Source organism: Malus sylvestris, chromosome 14, assembly GCF_916048215.2.
Source record: "Malus sylvestris chromosome 14, drMalSylv7.2, whole genome shotgun sequence".
NCBI lineage: Eukaryota > Viridiplantae > Streptophyta > Magnoliopsida > Rosales > Rosaceae > Malus > Malus sylvestris.
The window spans coordinates 18,165,826-18,177,380 of NC_062273.1; the positions used below are offsets into that span (position 1 = coordinate 18,165,826).

An 11,555-nucleotide genomic window follows, 5' to 3' on the forward strand; every position below is an offset into this window, starting at 1 on the left:
AATCTGATCCGTTAAGCTAATGGCTTATCCGAACTTGACCCGTTAAGCTAATGGGTCACCTGTTTCACCTGTTAATAATTATTATTATTTTTTTTTTTCATAGAGTTTATTTTTTGTTGTTAAGACTTGACTGAAATTACTAAAACATCCTCAACTAATGGACGCTAACGAGTCTAACGAGTTGATCCAAAGTGACCCGTTATTTAACGGGTTGTTAACGGGTTCACCCGTTAACGATCCAACCCGTTAAGCATCCACTCAAATACTAATATTAACGGGTCGAGTCGGGTCCAAAATGCCAGGTCTAAATCGATGTTTTGAGGGGCGAGAATTTGGGTTTGGAGTTGGGAATTTGGGTCAGCCCCCTTCAAGTGGGTCGATGGCCACTCAATAGATGTGCCATGTGAAGACCAACTGGAGTGGGCCCCACACAACAGATATAATAGGTTGACAAATTGCCTGCGGGCAAGCGCATGGAAAGCCCATTTTCTACGGTCCATAATGGTGTGCCATTGGCATTCTATGGTTGTCGTGCTTCCTGGGTTTTGATCTAGTGTGACGTGCCCATTTACATTTTTTAATTCAACGGCTCATATTCAATTTAATTAATTAATTATAATAAAAAAATCAAACGGTCAAAATAATATTATTAATTAATCAAAATCAGATCCAACACTAAAACTCCTCTAGTACACTACAAATACACACACTCATTTACTTTAAAGTTTTTACATCAAAATGTCTGTAAAAATAAAGATAGATGATATAAAAACTAATTCAAAATTATTAGCAAAAAAAAAATGTCAAATACAAAAGTTGAACAAACTATAAAGTTGGGGGGTGAGAATTATAGGCCCCTTAATTACCATTGTATGAAAAACTGCCTAACCTCATACATATAGATGGATAGTTGAAAATACAAAACTAAACTTTGATATTTTCCACCATTGGTTTGAAGATAGTCCAACGGATATTCTCCTTTTCTGGAATTTTCTTTTTCTTTTAATTGGCACTTAATTCTTGCTAAGGTCTTTCATCAAGGCGTTTGACGCAAGGAATAAATTTTGGGCCCTCTGCGTACAATTTGATGGAAATGGGCATCCACAAAAACACAAAATATATATTTCTTTTTGCTGATAGAAATAAATAAATGACTTGAATTTTAGAAAAGTTGAAGAAAGGATTTTTAGGCAGCAAGATAAGGTTACAGTTGAGATTTAAATATAGAAATGGCTTTGAGTTTTGCTAATTTAGGATTTTTCTTTATGCCTTTGTGCTGACGGTGGAAAATAGTTGCAGAGGGGGAGGGAGAAAAGAGGCTGTGAACAAAATAAAGGGAAGAAATGCAATTTTTGACTCACACATGAAAGTTACGTGCATGCTATTAATAGAGGGTTTTCATTACGGTTGATATTTTCATATAAATATCTAAAAAATGGGGAAGAGATATGGAAATAGGGGGTGAAGTTTATACTTCACCTCATATAAGAGAAACTCTAAAGTTCAGGCTAAAATCAGCGGATATAGTTGATATTTCTTACTCATATTTAAATAACGGAGAAACTCTTGTATTTCGTCTAAACCAATATTTAACAATTCCTAAAATTTCATTTTAAATTTCCTTCATTTCCATCAAAAGCAATCGATATCGATATAGATATTTGATACATCCACCGATATTTCTACAAAGTTACATATCAATATTTCCACCACCACAACAACAACAACAAAGCCTTTTCCCACTAAGTGGGGTCGGCTATATGAATCCTAGAACGCCATTGCGCTCGGTTTTGTGTCATGTCCTCCGTTAGATCCAAGTACTCTAAGTCTTTTCTTAGAGTCTCTTCCAAAGTTTTCCTAGGTCTTCCTCTACCCCTTCGGCCCTGAACCTCTGTCCAGTAGTGACATCTTCGAACCGGAGCGTCAGTAGGTCTTCTTTGCACATGTCCAAATCACCGGAACCGATTTTCTCTCATCTTTCCTTCAATTTCGGCTACTCCTACTTTACCTCGGATATCCTCATTCCCAATCTTATCCTTTCTCGTGTGCCCACACATCCCACGAAGCATCCTCATCTCCGCCACACCCATTTTTTGTACGTGTTGATGCTTCACCGCCCAACATTCTGTGTCATACAACATCGCTGGCCTTATTGCCGTCCTATAAAATTTTCCCTTGAGCTTCAGTGACCTATGACGGTCACACAACACGCCGGATGCACTCTTACACTTCATCCATCCAGCTTGTATTCTATGGTTGAGATCTCCATCTAATTCTCCGTTCTCTTGCACGATAGATCTTAGGTAGCGAAAACGGTCGCTTTTTGTGATCTTTGCTAGATTGCTCCGGTCATTAGTATGGATAAGTATATAAATGGATAGAGATAGGAAAGCGAACACAAGATGTACGTGGTTCACCCAGATTGGCTACGTCCACGGAATAGAGGAGTTCTCATTAATTGTGAAGGGTTTACACAAGTACATAGGTTCAAGCTCTCCTTTAGTGAGTACAAGTGAATGATTTAGTACAAAAGACATTAGGAAATATTGTGGGAGAATGATCTCGTAATCACGAAACTTCTAAGTATCGGAGTGTGGTATCGTCTTGACGTGCCTTATCTGTCTCATAGGTAGATGGGGCATCTTCTCTGGAAGTACTCTTCCTCCATCCCGGGGTGGTATCTTTAACTGGTGGAGATGCACAAGGTAATGTATCAATTTCACTTGAAGCTTACTTGTAGTTTCAGGCTTGGTCAAGCGCGATACAAACCATGTAGTAGGAGTCCCCCAAGTCGCCGAGCTAGGGGATCTGCTGAAAGAGGTGACAGACAAGGTAAGCAATCATAGCTCTGGCTGATTGTTCACAGTCTCCCTATCTTGCAGGCAGCATGAAGGATAAAGAGAAGAAAATGAGAAGAGATGATATGGGATACTTTTGCTTTTGAAGAAGTAACTTTCCACAGGCTTATTCTTGAACTGAGCTGGAGGGTTTTCTGGTTTCCTCCAGAGTATAAGGCCGACTGAAGAATTTGAGGGTCAAAACAAGTCCATCAAATCTAGAGTACGTTCGACCCTGCTGATATGGGATACTTTTGCTTTGACAGAGTAATGGATGTATCGGCACGTGTGCTGTTACGCTTGTCTCCACATGCTTTCTTGTATCCGTCTCCCTTGCCCTATCTGTTCCTCAGGCAGATGCGGTATCTTCCCTGGAAGCATAAGATGTTGAAGATGAGTACTCGAGAGCAATGTCAGGTAAGTAATCAGGTAAGGGGTTCCAGGCAGTCAGTTCCTGGCTGGAAGCTTGATTCCAAGTACTGACTGATTGCTCTCTTTCTCCTTGTCTTGCAGGTAAGAACAAGGTCCAAGGAAAAGACAGGGAAAAAGCATGATATGGGATACTCTTTCTTTTAACCCTGATGATATGAGATATTCTTGCTCTAGTATAGCTTGTTTACAGAGGGATTATCGGGGGGAAAGAAAGCTGAATATTTCGAAAGGCTTCGTTGGGAGTGCCCTCTCAGATATGAGGAAGGGTTGAGCATTTTTGCAGGTCTGCCTGTCCGTTGGGGATGGAGGTCGACATATATAGGAGTCTCCTTAACAACAAGTAGTAATGTTATTCCTTTACCCTACTTGGTCATAGCACGGTAGTGGGAGCTGTCAGCTTCACATGTTTTAACGCTGTCAGAGCACTTTGAAAAAGTGGTTTGTGGTATCTGGAAAGCTGATGTTGCGTGTGAAGATTACAGACAGGTTTATCCAAGGAGATCCGACTCTTGAAGTTGGGAAAGTGTTGCCTCTTCGGTTTTCGAACAAGCAATCCTATCGGGGATCTGGCTCTCGAGATTCGGAGAACGATGCCTCTTCGATTTTTGAGAAAGCAATCATGCTGGGGGTCTGGCTCTCGAGATTCGGAGAGCGGTGTCTCTTCTATTTTTGAGAAAGTAATCATGTTGGGAGTCTGGCTCTCGAGATTCGGAGGGCGGTGCCTCTTCGATTTTGGAGCAAGCAATTGGGCATGTTTGCTAGTCTACCTTGCCACAAAGCACAGAGGTTGACACACAGGGACTTTCCAATTATCCAGCAATGGTACTGTTCCTTTACCCTCTTCGATTTTTGAGAAAGCAGTCATGTTGGGAGTCTGGCTCTCGAGATTCGGAGGACGGTGCCTCTTCGATTTTGGAGCAAGCAATCTTGTTGGGAGTGTTTTCTCGAATGTGATTAAAGGTTGGGCATGTTTGCTAGTCTACCTTGCCATGAAGCACAGAGGTTGACACACAGGGACTTTCCAATTATCCAGCAGTGGTACTGTTCCTTTACCCTTGTGGGTAATAATATGGTAGCTAGACCTTCAAAATTTATGTGTCTAAACTTTGTTAGTGTTGTTTCTTTGCTATTCTTTTACCCTTCTTGGTCAGAGCGATGTAGTGAGAGCTGCAAGCTTTACGTGTTCAACTTTGGCAGAGAGCTTTGGCAAAGTTATCTGTGGTACCCATGAGCTACTGTTGCGTGTGGGAAGTGGGTGATTGAACAGTAAAACTCATGTGCTTTCTACTTCACCAGAAGTCTTCGACCGAATGCCCATAATTTCCGCAAAGCTGAGTGTGCGTGTGACAGGTGCTGACAAGGCTGGAAAAGTAGGTGCCTCTTCGATTTCTGAGATCGGCCCTCGTGGTCTCTAAGCAGCCCAGCTTTTGAGAAAGCAAGCGCATTTTCGATTTCTGAGATCGGCCTTCGTGGTCTTTGCGCAGCCCAGCTTTTGAGAAAGCAAACGCCTCTTCGATTTCTGAGATCGACCCTCGTGGTATCTGAGCAGCCTTGCTTTTGAGAAAGCAAACGCCTCTTCGATTTCTGAGCAGGCGCTTCTTCGATTTCTAAAGCTCCGTCGAGTGCAGGTTTTTATAGGGGCTGGCATTAAGTTCCAAAGCACACTTGAATCTCCACCAGTAGAAGCTCCATTCTTGCACTTCTAAGATCTTGATTTGTCCGACCTCTTCTCTCTTCAACACCTTTGAAAATGTCTGGCCCCTCCGACCGTCGTTTTGACTTGAACCTTGTTGAAGAGGCAGCCCCGCCTTCTCCTGACAACATATGGCGTCCATCCTTCATCTCTCCTACTGGTCCTCTTACCGTTGGGGATTCCGTGATGAAGAATGATATGACCGCTGCGGTGGTGACCAGGAACCTTCTCACTCCCAAAGATAACAGACTACTTTCCAAACGGTCTGATGAGTTAGCTGTTAAGGATTCTCTGGCTCTCAGTGTTCAGTGTGCAGGTTCTGTGTCTAATATGGCCCAACGCCTATTTGCTCGAATCCGCCAAGTTGAATCATTGGCGGCTGAAGTGATGAGTCTCAAACAGGAGATTAGATGGCTCAAGCATGAGAATAAATAGTTGCACCGGCTCGCACATGACTATGCTACAAACATGAAGAGGAAGCTTGACCAGATGAAGGAATCTGATGGTCAGGTTTTACTTGATCATCAGAGATTTGTGGGTTTATTCCAAAGGCATTTATTGCCTTCGTCTTCTGGGGCTGTACCGCGTAATGAAACTCCAAATGATCAACCTCTGATGCCTCCTCCTTCTAGGGTTCTGTCCAGTACTGAGGCTCCGAATGATCCCCCTCCGGTGCCTTCTCTTTCTGGGGCTCTACCGACTGCTGAGACTTCTCCTAAGCAACCTTTGTGAAAGCTCCCTCTTGTTTGTTTATTTTGACTTATGTATATGTACATATTTGTAGCTTATCGGGGATATCAATAAATAAGTTTTCCTTCATTTCAACGTATTGTGTTAAATACACCAAAGCCTTCTTCGCTAAGTTCTTTGAATTTTCTTTTGTTGAAGCTTTGTGAGTGGAGCATGTAGGTTGAGGTAGTGTTCCCTTAATTTCCTGAGTGAGGAAAACTTCTCGGTTGGAGACTTGGAAAATCCAAGTCACTGAGTGGGATCGGCTATATGGATCTTAGAACGCCATTGTGCTCGGTCCTGTGTCATGTCCTTCGTTAGATCCAAGTACTCTAAGTCCAATACCAATATTTTAAACATTGCGTGTACCTCATAATGCCAATTGTTAGCATCTCACTCTTTTTGGTCCCAAGATAGCGCGAATCTGAGACGTTGATTTCCATTGGCTTTTTATTGTAATATTTAGAAAATCAAAAGGTATTTCCATTACAAGAAGTGCCAACTTTTGGTTCTCCAGGTAGGCAGGACACCCAAATGACCGGTAAAAAAAAACCAAAGAAATTACAGTTATTTCCCTTTTTCAAGTTTCACCTCCCAAAATCCTGCTTTTCTTTTTCTTTATTTTTTGGTTTTTGAGAAAAAAAAAGATCTTAAATTCTGCTCCAGTTGCAATCAAATATTTCTTTTTGGATCATCTGAGCTCAGATAAAATTGATCGGCTGGGTGAAAATGGCATTCGATTTGCAGGTAATTTTTTTGGGTAAATTCTTGAAGATAATTTTTTTTTTTTTTTTACTGCATGATGTGCTTTAAAGATTTACTAGTTCCAATTCCATAAATTTTTTTATTTAGTTTTATTTTACAATCTGAGATGAGCTAAGAAATATTATTCAATTATTCAAATACCTCAAAGCTTGCGCCTTATTGATCCAATAATTGTTTATAAAATAGGAGATTTCAAAAGAAGAAGAATAAAAAACTTCATTTCTTATTTCTCTCTGATGTGATTTCATCATTTACTTATTGTTTTTTTCTGTTTGCATAATTTAGATGAATTTAGTATAATTATCGTAGCGTTTCTCTTATAAAAACAAATGAAATATAATATCAACAAATAAGATTCCTCATTGTCTAATTGAAAAAAAAATAAAAAAAAAACTTAAAATTTGGCAAATTTAAGAGCAAGTAGGAAGAGGTAAGCAACCAACCCTACATTTAATTGAAGCCTTTATGAAAAAGGGGTTTAAGCCCTTTTGGTATGGCAATAGCTAGGTAAGAGGTGTCACTTTTCTATATGTAAATTAAGGGAAATGCGATCTTGAATTAGTGGCCAAATCCTTAGGAATAACTCTTTCTTTCTTTGTTTTTTGTTGGGCAATGTAAAGGTTGTTCTCAAATGTCATTCTATGGTTTCTGTATGTACATAATGTTTTTTTGTGCAAAACGAAGACGCGTTGAGAAAATCTCACTTCCACCTAATTTCCTTCAACTTTGATTGTTTCAGGGGATAGAAGGATCATTTAGAGCTTAGAAAATAGGTTTTGAGACTTGAACTGGTTAATCGCTTCATTTTTAGGTTTGAATGCAAAGTGTCAAAGTCGAAGAAAATTGAGTATAGCTTTCTAGTTTTGGATTGTTGAATCGCTTCGATTTTAGGTTTACGATATAAAGGACCTCCTGTGCCCTAAATAAGCAACTTTGCAATTTAAAGATGGAATTGAAGTTGCAGAAAATTGAGTAGCAGTGAGGTTTTCCAATGCGCTCAACTCTGAAAATCTTTGTATGTATCTTAAACTAGGGCATATACATTATCAAGAAAAGTTTAATGTGATTTTATTCTTGTTTCCGTCTTTAGTCCTTAGTTTATTTTTTACTTACTAAATTTTCCGTCCAACCTTTTCATTACGATTGCCGGCACCACTTGATGAAATTGATGCTACAACTTTCATTCAATAAAAGAAATAATTAATGAAAACTTCGACGAATCGCCAACCGATAGAAGGCTTGTAATGGTAATGAAATAATTATTCATAAATATTTCTCTGTCAATCTTACTTTCTAATCACAACATACATTTTTTGTAAGAGACTTCTGTTTCTTGGATTTTCGATACGGAGTACGAATTTTTCTTTCCCTTTTTGACTCGATGAGATTTTTTATTGCTTGTTAATCTTGTTCTTGTTTGATTTTCAGGTCTTCGATATGCCTCGCTCAAGACGAATGGAGGCTTGTGTTTATGTGTGGTGATTTATGAGTATTTACTGAAATATTCAAAATCGAGATGATAAAGCATCGCTGGAGGGAGATAGCTAAGTCCTTTAATAATCATGTTGATCCTGAAAAAACTGAGCAGCTGAAGAGGACTAAAACAGGTCCAAATTTATCTCCTCTCAACCCTTGATCTTCGATTAAAATGCCGGTCACTCATTCAATCCGTGGATCTTGAAACAAAAGACTTTATTTTCATGGCATTTATAAATTTCAGTTTCTGCAATACCATGAAAAGGATCAATAGCTTAGTACAATTTATAAAACTGATTGTCTTTTTTTCGTCCTTATGTGATCTTGCAAGCCTTGTTACTTGTTGGTATTTCTTGTTCAAATGTATGGCATCAGTTCTTTTGTAAATTTCCAAAACTGCATTCTAGGCATATAAATTTATGTCATTTTGCTTGTTGCCCAAGGAAACCATTAAAAATTGTTACCCTAAATATTTTGCGGTAATATGTTATTCTTTACCGTTGCCACTTCATTTGATGTTAAAGTTATTTTTCTTAGAGAATTTGTGTTATCTGCAGAAATTGAAAATAATGTGACGAGGATCTTCAAGCTTATAAAAAACGAAGACCCTGGGAAGAAAGATGGAAACCGAAAAGATTTGAAGAAAGAGTCAGAACTTGTTGCGCTCATTGAGAACTTCTACGAACAGTACCAGTCACTATACGCTTTGTATGATCATCTTGTAGGAGAGTCTGGGAGAATCGTTCGTGGCAAGAAAGAGCGAAAAGGTTTTTCCATGTCTCCCTCCAGCTCAGATTCCGAATACCATTCTTCAGAAGACATTGAAGGTAATAATGCCAGATTGGAAAGATCTGACAGCATCAAGCATGAACTTAAAAATGAACATTCGGAAGGCTCTGATGATCTGAAGCGAAAGTCGGTATCTGGAAATGGAGAAAAGGAAGCAATAAATTCAGAATATTTGGCGGCATTGAGAAAACTAACACAAGCAGAGATTGTAGACACTGATTTGAAGGATGAAGTTGATGAAAAAGTAAAGGAACTTTCAGCTCTTGTCGAAGCTCACGAGGCTCATGGGAATCATTCGTCAGCTCGAGTAAAAGAGTTGGAGGGACAGTTAACTGGTTTTAAAATGGAGTTGGAATCCTTGTGCAGCCAGAAACGAGATTTGGAAGCATGGAAGGAAGGAAAATCTGCTGAAGCTAAACAGCTAGGAGATAAAAATATTGGATTACATGCGCACATTTTGGAACTTGAGTTAGTTTTAAAAGAAAGAGATGATGAAATATCTGATCTCAAGAACAAACTCAAGGGAAATGAGGAGAGCTCAGTATCAAAAATTTCAGAATTGATGACACAAGTTGAAAACATGCAACAGGAAGTTGATTCGTTGTGTTTGCAAAAAGGTGAACTGGAGAAAAAGATGGTGAGTAAAAAGAATGAATCAGTAGCGCAAGTCAAGGGCTTAAGCGAGCACGTCAATGCAATGCGGAAGGAATTGAAGATCATTCGCCAGCAAAAAACTGAATTAGAAACGCAACTGGATAAGAAAAACAAAGAAATCTCCAAGCATCTGCAACAAATGGAAAATCTAAAAGATGAGTTAACAAAAAGGGAAACAGTTGAGAAGAAAATGATGGAAGACAAAGAACATTTTCTCGCGAAGGTGAAGGACTTGGAATCAGAAGTGAACTCTCTACGCAATAAAAAGAAGAATTTGGAAAAGCAGATTAAAAACAGAAACCATGAGAACAACAAGTTGAGACAAGAAAATGAGACTCTCATTTCTAGAATTTTTGGGTTGGAGAGAGCGTTGACCGAGAGAGGGGATGAGATTTACGCTCTTCGTGAAGAATGCGAAAATGGAAATATTGAAGCTTCTGCTCAACTTATGAAATTCACGACGCAGGTAAGCAATTTGAAACAAGAAATGGATTCCTTGCAGGCTCAGAAAAGCCAGTTGGATTTGCAGATTGAGATACAAAACAAGCACTATTTGAACAAACTGACTCAAATGGAAAATCGAAACGATAACTTGACAGACACGTTTGGCCGGATTGAGAGAGAGAACCAAAAGTATATGGAAATACTGAGTGAGAAGGAAAATCAAAACCATAACTTGACAGTCAAGATTTCCGATCAGCAGAAGATTATTAAGGAACATGAAGAAACTATCAAGAAGTTCAACATGGAGCATAAACAAGCTAAAATTTGGTTTTCGGAATCCAAGTTGAATGTACGATTTGTCGAACGGAAGATGGAAGAATTGGCAGAGAAGTATCGAACCAATCTTGAAGACAGCGTGCGCCTCTTATACCAGAGAATCAGGGTAGCAGAACAAATACACATTGAAAACAAGGAAAGCTACAAGAAGTTCAAAGAGATGTACGAGAAAGAAAACGAAGATCTTAAAGAAAAGCTAGCAACGTATCAAGATCCGGACACAAAGTTGAAGCAAATATCGAAAATAGCAAAAAGTACATTGCATGAATTGGACTTAGTGATGCTTAAATTTGAGGAGGGACACAAGAACTTTGAAAACCGGATTGCGAAAATGACAGAGGAGCTTGAGTCTGCAAAAACTTGGGTTAGCGAGAATGCCGGTGAGATCAAACGTTTAAAGCACAATGTAGATTTCTTAACCAGACAAATGAATGAAAAGGAAGAGCAGGAGAGTGTGTTGAGAGAAAAAGTTTGGAAGTTGGAAGCATCCGTGGGCAAGGAAGCTGGGGAGAGGCTGAACTTAGTAAAAGGGTTAAGCCAACTAGAGAGTAAGGTGGCAAATCTTGAGAAAGAAGTAAAGGACAAGGATGAAGACTTGCTGAGTCTTGGGGAGGAGAAGAGGGAGGCCATACGGCAGCTCTGCATGTTGATCGATCATCACCGGAGCCGCTACGATGATCTGAAGGAAGCGGTGTCAAAGAGGTCAGCTGCAACAGCTGCCGGAGGCAGGATTGCAACTTAGGCCTCTGTTATGGCCATTGATTTGATAAAGTTTGTTTCACATTATAGACTCTTTTCGATTATTTCTTCTTTCTTTTTGTATAGGACAAGTGATGTGTTGCTCAAAAGGGCATTTCATCATCCATGATATACATTAAATTCCTGGGGTGTATACACGTAAATATAATTTTGCATCGTTTTTTAGGTAATTAAAAATGAAATGATTATCATACCGATTTTTCTTTTTTATAATCACGAATGGGAGAATTTAAACATAGAATTTCTTATCATATTAAAAAGAGAATTCTCATCACCTAATTGTTAACATCTCCTATTGGAAGGAATTTGGATCCTCGCTAGACCCTCTTTGTGAGAATTCCGGAAATCTATAATTCGTGTCAGTTTATCGTATATTGTGCGGTCAGAAATTATTTAAATTTTTTTTATTTAAAATTAAATACAAAGAGGATCTTGTTGGTATTGGAAGGCTCCATGATGGAATTACATTTAACAAATGGATAAGCACCACATCCAAGAATCCAAATACTGAGTCAATCTCAATCCTATGTAAAGATAAAATACAATTTTTCCAATCACTGTCGATCATATCAATTTATTCCCCAAATTTGTGCTTGGCTAATTGCGTCAAATTTGCGATGATTTTTTGAGCGTACGTGGTC

General features: G+C 39.0%; 2 protein-coding genes and 1 long non-coding RNA gene across 3 annotated transcripts in view; 2 read left to right on the top strand and 1 right to left on the bottom strand.

Moving 5' to 3' along the window:
* Positions 1-11,555, bottom strand: part of LOC126600217 (uncharacterized) — a 59,767-nt gene that overhangs the window by 15,235 nt on the left and 32,977 nt on the right. The window lies entirely within an intron of this gene.
* LOC126600219 (uncharacterized) lies at positions 4,015-4,381 on the top strand. The gene is made up of 2 exons (XR_007615384.1): positions 4,015-4,055; positions 4,272-4,381. It is a non-coding gene; the product is annotated as an uncharacterized LOC126600219 (long non-coding RNA).
* LOC126600210 (COP1-interactive protein 1-like) lies at positions 6,221-11,071 on the top strand. Its single transcript, XM_050266774.1, has 3 exons — positions 6,221-6,438; positions 7,885-8,063; positions 8,490-11,071. The coding sequence occupies exons 2-3, from the start codon at positions 7,973-7,975 to the stop codon at positions 10,895-10,897; spliced, it is 2,499 nt and encodes an 832-aa protein (XP_050122731.1). The 5' UTR covers positions 6,221-6,438; positions 7,885-7,972; the 3' UTR covers positions 10,898-11,071.

Bases quoted from the DNA above. Each gene is read 5' to 3' on its own strand.
- LOC126600210 (XM_050266774.1), top strand. From the start codon at position 7,973: ATGATAAAGCATCGCTGGAGGGAGATAGCTAAGTCCTTTAATAATCAT. The intron at 8,064-8,489 runs GTCCAAATTTAT...TGTTATCTGCAG, and splicing joins GCTGAAGAGGACTAAAACAG to AAATTGAAAATAATGTGACG.